Source organism: Taudactylus pleione, unplaced genomic scaffold (assembly GCF_031769625.1).
Source record: "Taudactylus pleione unplaced genomic scaffold, aTauple2 ptg001565l, whole genome shotgun sequence".
NCBI classification, from domain to species: domain Eukaryota; kingdom Metazoa; phylum Chordata; class Amphibia; order Anura; family Myobatrachidae; genus Taudactylus; species Taudactylus pleione.
In genome coordinates this window covers 258487-267493 of record NW_028285962.1, presented here as the reverse complement: position 1 = coordinate 267493, position 9007 = coordinate 258487, and the positions used below count along the sequence as shown (strand labels likewise).

Here is a 9007-nt window from a genome sequence, read left to right as displayed (position 1 = left end):
TGAAATGAAACAAACAAGATGTGATTTAACTGCAGACTTTCAGATTTAATTTAAGGGTAATTACATCCAAATCAGGTGAATGGTGTAGGATTTACAACGGTTTCTATATGTGCCTCCCACTTTTTAAGGGGCCAAAAGTAATGGGACAAACTAAACAATCCTAAATCTAACTTTCACTTTTTAATACTTTGTTGCAAATCCTTTGCAGGCAATTACAGCCTGAAGTCTGGAATGCATAGACATCACCAGATGCTGGGTTTCATCCCTGCTGATGCTCTGCCAGGCCTCTACTGCAAATGTCTTCAGTTCCTGCTTGTTCTTGGGGCATTTTCCCTTCAGTTTTATTTTCATCAAGTGAAATGCAAGCTCAATCAGATTCAGGTCAGGGGATTGACTTGGCCATTGCATAACATTCCACTTTTTAGCCATAAAAAGCTCTTTGGTTGCTTTTGCAGTATGCTTCGGTTCATTGTCCATCTGCACTGTGAAGTGCTGTCCAATGAGTTCTGAAGCATTTGACTGAATATGAGCATATAATATTGCCCGAAACACTTCAGAATTCATTCTGCTGCTTTTGTCAACAGTCACATCATCAATAAATACAAGGGAACCAGTTCCATTGGCAGCCATACATGCCCACGCCATGACACTACCACCACCATGCTTCACTGATGAGGTGGTCTGTTTTGGAACATGAGCAGTTCCTTTCCTTCTCTTCTCTTTCCATCACTCTGGTACAAGTTGATCTTTGTCTCATCTGTCAATAGGATGTTGTTCCAGAACTGTAATGGCTTTTTTAGATGTTGTTTGGCAAACTCTAATCTGGTCTTCCTGTTTTTGTGGCTCACCAATGGTTTGCATCTTGTGGTGAAACCTCTATATTCACTCTTGTGATGTCTTCTCTTGATTGTTGACTTTGACACATATACATCTACCTCCTGGAGAGTGTTCTTGATTTGGCCAACTGTTGTGAAGGGGTTTTTCTTCACCAGGGAAATAATTATTTTGTCATCCACCACAGTTGTTTTCCATGGTCTTCCGGGTCTTTTGGTGTTGCTGAGCTCTCCGGTGCATTTTTCTTTTTAAGAATGTTCCAAACAGTTGATTTGGCCACACCTAATGTTTTTGCTATCTCTCTGATGGGTTTGTTTTGATATTTCAGCCTAATAATGGCTTGCTTCACTGATAGTGACAGCTCTTTGGTACTCATATTGAGAGTTGACAGCAACTGATTCCAAATGCGAAAGTCACACCTAGAATCAACTCCAGACCTTTTACCTGCTTAATTGATGATGAAATAACGAGGGAATAGCCCACACCTGTCCATGAAATAGCTTTTGAGTTGATAGTCCCATTACTTTTAGTCCCTTAAAAAGTGGTAGGCACATATTGAAACTGTTGTAATTCCTACACCGTTCACCTGATTTGGATGTAATTTTCCTCAAATTAAATCTGAAAGTCTGCAGTTAAAGCACATCTTGTTTGTTTCATTTCAAAACCATTCTGGTGGTGAATAGAGGCCAAAATCTGAATATTCTGTCAATGTCCCAATATTTATGGACCTGACTGTATCTCTCATGTATTTCTCCTGTATCTCTCATGTATCTCATGTATCTCTCATGTATTTCTACTGTATCTCTCATGTATCTATCATGCATCTCTCATACATTTCTCATGTATCTCTCTTGAATCTCTCATGTATATCTCATACATCTCTCATGTATCTCTCTTGAATCTCTCATGTATCTCTCATACATTTCTCATGTATCTCTCTTGAATCTCTCATGTATATCTCATACATCTCTCATGTATCTCTCATGTATCTATCATACATCTCTCATGTATCTCTCATGTATATCTCATGCATCTCTCATGTATCTCTCATATATCTCTCATGCATCTTTCATGTATCTCTCATGTATCGCATGTATCTCTCAAGTATCTCATATATATCTCATGTATCGCATGTATCTCTCATGTATATCTTATACATCTCTCATGTATATCGCATACATCTCTCATGTATCTCATGTATCTCTAATTAATCACATACATCTCTCATGTATCTATCATACATCTCTCATGCATCTCTCATGTATCTCTCATGTATCTTTCATGTATCTCTCATGTATCGCATGTATATCTTATACATCTCTCATGTATATCACATACATCTCTCATGTATCTCATGTATCTCTAATTTATCTCATACATCTCTAATGTATATATCATACATCTTTCATGTATCTCATGTATCTCTAATGTATCTATCATACATCTCTCATGAATCTCTCGGGCATCTCTCCTGCATCTCTCATGTATCTCATGTATTTCTCCTGTATCTCTCATGTATCTATCATACATCTCTCATGTATCTCTCATGTATCTCTCATTTATCTCATGTATTTCTCATGTATCTCTCATACATCTCTCATGTATCTCTCATACATCTCTCAAGTATATCTCATGTATCTCTCATGTATCTCTCTCATGAATCTCTCATACATCTCTCATGTATCTCTCTCATGTATCTCATGTACATCTCTCAAGTATCTCTCATGTATCTCTCAAGTATTTCTCATGTATTTCTCATACATCTCTCATGTATGTAATGTATCTCTCATGTATCTCTCATTTATTTCTCATGTATTTCTCATACATCTCTCGTGTATCACTCGGGCATCTCTCGGGCATCACTCATCTACCTCATGTACTGTAGCTCTCAGGCATCCCCCATGTAAGTCTCATGTATCTCTCATGTATCTCTCATGTATCTCTCATATATCTCTCATGTATCTCTCATGTATCTCTCATGTATCTCTCATATATCTCTCATGTATCTCTCATTTATCTCTCATGCATCACTCATATATCTCTCATGTATCTCTCATGCATCTCTCATGTGTATCTCATGTGTCTCTCATGTATTTCTCATGTATCTCATGTATTTCTCATGTATCTCTCATACATGTCTCATGTATCTCTCATACATCTCTCATGTATCTCTCATGTATTTCTCATACTTCTCTCATGTATCTCTCATGTATTTCTCCTGTATCTCTCATGTATCTATCATACATGTCTCTTGTATCTCTCATGTATCTCATGTATCTCTCATGTATCTCTCATGTATCTCTCGTATCTCTCATGTATCTCTCATACATCTCTCATACATCTCTCATGTATTTCTCATACATCTCTCATGTATCTCTCGTATCTCTCATGTATTTCTCATACTTCTCTCATGTATCTCTCATGTATCTCTCGGGCATCTCTCTGGCATCTCTCGGGCATCTTTCATGTACCTCATGTACTTTAGCTCTCAGGCATCGCCCATGTAAGTCTCATGTATCTCTTATGTATTTCTCATACATCTCACATGTATCTCTCGGGCATCTCTCTGGCATCTCTCAGGCATCTTTCATGTACCTCATGTACTTTAGCTCTCAGGCATCGCCCATGTAAGTCTCATGTATCTCTCATGTATCTCTCGGGCATCTCTCATGTATTTCTCAATTATCTCTCAAGTGTCTCTCATGTATCTCTCAGGCATCTTTCATGTATCTCTCATGTATCTCTAGGGCATCTCTCATGTATCTCTCGGGCATCTCTCATGTTTCTATCGGGCATCTCTTGGGCATCTCTCATGTATCTCATCTATCTCTCAGGCATCTCTCATCTTTCTCTCGGGCATCTCTTAGGCATCTCTCGGGCATCTCATGCATCTCTTCGGCAACTTTCATGTATCTCTCATGCATCTCTTAGGCATCTCTCATGCATCTCTCATGTATCTCTTGGGCATCTTCTGGGCATGTTTCATGTATCCCTCGGGTATCCCTTGGGTATTCCTAGGGTATCTCTCATGTATCTCTCAGGTATCTCTCATGTATCTCTCAGACATCTCTCAGACATCTCTCAGGCTTTTAGACATCTCCAAAAAACCTAACTGAGACTTTTTTGAGGTCACAATTTATTTACAAGGACATTTTGAATATGGAGCTGACAGAATTAGAAGGAATCAGCTCTGTTATATCACCAGGCTGAGCATCGCACTACTGGACTTTTATATTTCTTATCTTTTTTTTTATTGCATAATAAAACCATCACATACTACAGTAGTCCCCAGTGGGGTTTGCAGGACTGAGAATTGCACATACTGTACTATATAGGAAATCTGCAATTTTATCTACCAGCATATTGTTACATCCTACAGAATATATCACAGTGAAGTTGACAGTGTCACTGAGGGCGGGATGTACTAAGGGCAGAAATGCAGAAAAAACCACAGAAAATACAGTTTTCGAGAGTTTTGCTGCATTTTTTTAAATGAACTAAGCACCAGAAGCCAATGGGCTTCTTATTACGATGCCCCCTGAGAGGGACCCAATTTGATCCTTCCAAGCTTCCCTGCAGCACACGGGTCCTTCTAAGGATGCCAGAGGGACTTCTGGGTGTTACACATGGAAGCCCCTGTATCCAAGGCGGTGACAAAGGAAAGCTTTTATCAGGAGAATTGTTCTTTTGTAATTTTAATTACATCTTAATTTTAATTGTAACATTTTGTTGGCATATTGCATTGCACTTGGGGCATTTGTGCTTTTTCTACTCAATATTAGCCCCTCCCTTACATACATCTGTGATGGGCCATAAAATTGAGTAAGCAACCACTATTATGTGTATTACTGTCCTGACAGGAATGTACAGTATGGGATCAGTATCTGAAGGGTTTCCTTGTAGTGCCATATTGGAGGATCCTGGGGTGCTTCCAGGTGAGTTAGCTGTCAATTTAGAAATAAATTATTATATGACCTAAAGTGATGCTATTATCATGTAGTGTAGGACCACCAGAGCAGAGACACCTTGCCGTGGCTTGAGGCTTACCATATGTTTGCAGATGTATGTAACTGAGAACTCTGCATTACTATTATTATGTAGGAGACATGTTTATTTTGCTTGCCTATTGTCTAGACTTCCTCCTTTATACCCCTCCTTTATACCCCTCCACCTGTGATGGGCCAATAAATTGATTTAAGCAACCACTATTACGTGTATCACTCATATGTAACATATCACAGTTTCCGGGGCATTGTACCATGTTTTGTCATCTTACTAAATAATTTGATCAACCTTCTGCGAATCTGCTTTGTTTTGATGCCATAAATTAAAGGATTTATCATTGGGGGGAGTAGAAGGTAAATATTCCCAAACAGGATATGCAGGTTTGGAATTGTGTTGCTTTTGAACCGGTGCACCACAGACAGACCAATCATAGGTATGTAGTAGATGAGGACAGCACATATGTGTGCGGTACAGGTGCTGAAGGCCTTAAACTTGGCGTCTGCTGCCAGACCAACCACTGTCTTGATGATCAGTAAGTAGGACCCAAAGATGAATAGACAGTCTACCCCCATGACAAGGAGGATGATGAATAAACCATAGATAATGTTCACCCTTATATCAGCGCAGGCCAAATTCATGACCTCCTGTTGTAGGCAGTAGGAATGCGTCAGGAGATTGTGCTTCCATCGAGAGAGCCTCTTTATAATTAATGGCATGGGGATCATACCAGCTGCTCCTCTGAGGACAATGACTGAAGATATCTTTGTGATGGTCTCATGTTTTAAAATAGAAGAATATCGTAGAGGGTGGCAAACAGCCAAATAGCGATCTACAGCCATGGCCACCAATATCCCAGACTCCAGCGCCGACAGGAAATGGTTGAAGAACATCTGGGTCAGGCACATATTGAAAGTGATCTGTCGAAAGTCAAACCAGTAGATCCCAAGCATTTTCGGCATGACCGTGGTGGCCACCAACAGATCAACAACTGATAGCATGAAAAGGAAAATGTACATAGGCTCATGGAGTTCCTGATCCACCTTGATGATGTACACGAGAGTGAGGTTCCCTATCACAGCCACCAGGTAAATGGAGACAAGTAGAAACCCGATCCAGATATGGGGCCCAGCAGTGGGGAGAATGCCGCTAAGGATGAAGTCACCGCTATCACTACAGTTGGAGTTGTTATGCAACGACATGACCTGTGTCCCATCACAGGTGGTCCATGGTCTCCTGGAAGAGAAATTAGGCATACAAATCTTAATGTTCTTCCTGAGTGCGGCTTATTCAGAGTTGGCAGAAAAGTAAAGTAAAGCAAGTACAGTAACTATGGGGAAGATGTATGGAGGTTTGTTATATGCATTTGCGGTGACTGCACATGTAATGGAGGGGGAAGTAATCAGAACGATGGACCTAGAACATGCAAACTCCACACCAATAGGACATTCATTGGGAATTTAATTCATGACCTCAGGGCACCATACGGAGTGAATGGAGGAAAGTAATAAGGAACAGAGGTATGATAACTAATATGTAACTAAGGAGAAGGGGTTACATAACACATTACATTCTAAGCAAATGGTCCATTTTATAGGCATGTTATGGGAGTATCACGGGCATGTTATAGGCATGTTATGGGAGTGTCGCAGGCATAGTATGTGCATGTTTTGGGAGTGTCATTGGCATCTTATGGGCATGTTAAGGGAGTGTCATGGGCATCTTATGGGCATGTTATGATAGTGTTGCGGGCATGTTATGCGAGTGTTGTGGGCATGTTATGGGCATGTCATGGGCATCTTATGGGCTTAGCAGCGAGTGTTGTGGGCATGTTATGGGAATGTCATTGGATTGTCTTTGGCGTGTTATGAGAGTGTTGCAGGCACCTTCTGGGCATGTTTTGGGAGTGTCACGGGCATGTTATGGGAGTGTCACAGGCATCATATGGGCATGTTTTGAGGGTGTCACGGGCATATTATGGGCGTTTCCCAGGCATCATATGGGCATGTTATGAGGGTTTCACAGGTGTGTAGCAGAGGTGTTTGTATACAGAGATGCTTAATTGCTCAAATTGGAGGCCATACTATGATGTGACTTGGGAGACAGTGGGTGACAGGGGGAGGTAGTGGGTGACAAGTGAGGCAGTGGGTGACAGGGGGAGGCAGGGGATGATGGGAGAGGCAGTGGGTGACAGAGAGAGGCAGTGGGTGATGGGGAAGCAGGGGCTGATGGGGGAGGTAGTGGGTGACATGGAGAGGCAGTGGGTGATTGAGGAAACAGTGGGTGACAGGTGAGTTAGTGGGTGACAGAGGGAGGCAGGGGCTGATGGGGGAGGTAGTGGGTGACAGAGGGAGGCAGGGGCTGATGGGGGAGGTAGTGGGTGACAGGGGGAGGCAGGGGCTGATGGGGGAGGTAGTGGGTGACAGGGGGAGGCATGTAACTATATTGAATTCTCCTTACACATTCCTGCAGGCCCCAGATCAGCGTCGGGCTGACGTCACCAATGCTGATCAGCTCATGTGCAGAGCACTCAGACAGCATTCACAAATGTGAAAATACGTGAAACGTCCTCACCGGGACAGCCCATTACCACAACGGCCGACCCTGCAAATACAGTGAAAATAGCAAAGGGAAGAGCTGCGATATGTTTGTGCTACTTTTACTTTTTGCTTTTTAAATACTGTAGACCTATTAACATACTAATCTACCCTCTTGGAAGTTGCGGGAAGCTCCCAATATTTTGGGTAACCCCCGCACCCCTGGAAAGGTAGACACACCTTATGCATTCTGCCCACTTCTTAATGAAGTGGGGAGAATATTACCGGGAATCGGCGGGTCAGTGCATTGGGGGCGGGGCCTAATGACGTGCTTCTATGTGAATGGCATCATTTAGCCCCACACCCTATTTTAATAATCCAGCGATCGCTGCAAATTTCCACGAAGGGCTGGACTTTATGATACGACCCAGCCGGCCCAACTCCGCCGATCTGCTTCTCCTCCCCAGGCTTCTCCCGGGGAGGAGAATGTGAAAGTCGACAGCATGTCTATTATCTCTGTTATATGATGGAGTTATATACATAATAATATCCTGTACTGTCAGCCGTACATAAATACTCCCCAATAACCTCCCCTATTCACCAAATTCACTGGTGAAACTATTTACAGTATTTAGATTTTATTATAGACCTTTATGCTTAGTACATAAGAGACGGATGACGGTCTCACCCCAGGGTAACATGAGCAGACCGTGAGGAATATACAGGCACAGAGGCGACTACACACAAATACAATGAACAATAATAAAAATTGTCTTTCCACTTATTTTTCACTATTTATGACCTGTTACACATAAGATAATAAGTTAAACATGAGACATACAGTACCTGTCTCGTGGCTTTACACACATTGAATATCTTATATCAGTTGTTACAAGTATTACTGTATAACTCTGTACTGACCCTTAGTAATGCTTATTCCTCAGCTACAATACACACATTATATGTCTCTCTCTCTCTCTCTCTCTCTCTCTCTCTCTCTCACAGCTGGATCGTCTGTACCTGTCAGTAATGTACAGTCTGTCTCCCATTAGTGTCTGTGCAGCGGGTGCAGGTTTCCATCTTCCAGAACGCAGCCAGGTGGTAGGGAAGGTGCACAGGTGGCCTCAGATAGTTGCCTGGTATGGGTCTGGCAGTCACTGGCACAGCAGGGGCAGCGGAGGGAGGTGGTCACAAGCCTGAGACTGTAGAGACTGCAATGAGGGCAGCAGGGTGACTGAGACATACAGGATCTGCTGAGTGATATGATCACAGTGGGTTATAAATGGAGAATAAGGAAGCTACTGGGCTTAATGTGAGCAGATGAGGACCTAGACACTGTCTCCAATAACTCATTATCAGGAAACAAAGCCCAGCCAAGTACTGACTCTGTAAGACACATTGTACACAGGACTACCATGGTGGTGCCAATACGCTCATTCTGGCAGCCACCACTCCAGCAGGGCTCTGGGTGGGCTAAGGGTGGACTGTGTAACTTATCCCTGTCACGGTATATAGTAACAATGTCAACACACCATATTAGTGTAACCTTGGGGCTAGGCTGCTATTAGGGTTAGGGTTAGGCAGCAGATAGGGGGGTGACACTATTGCTATCGCAGCTGCTACCATGGTACAAT

At 42.4% G+C, this 9007-nt stretch overlaps 1 protein-coding gene across 1 annotated transcript; it reads right to left on the bottom strand.

Moving 5' to 3' along the window:
• Positions 1-5069: 5069 nt before the first annotated feature.
• On the bottom strand, positions 5070-8422 carry LOC148442361 (olfactory receptor 51E1-like). The gene is made up of 2 exons (XM_088464038.1): positions 8394-8422; positions 5070-6072 (listed from the first exon to the last, which is right to left on the bottom strand). The coding sequence occupies exons 1-2, from the start codon at positions 8420-8422 to the stop codon at positions 5070-5072; spliced, it is 1032 nt and encodes a 343-aa protein (XP_088320164.1).
• Positions 8423-9007: the final 585 nt, after the last annotated feature.

Coding starts and splice junctions, on each gene's coding strand:
- LOC148442361 (XM_088464038.1), bottom strand. CDS start 8,422: ATGGGAGACAGACTGTACATTACTGACAG. Junction 6,073..8,393: donor AGACTGTACATTACTGACAG/GTACAGACGATC, acceptor TTTCTCTTCCAG/GAGACCATGGACCACCTGTG.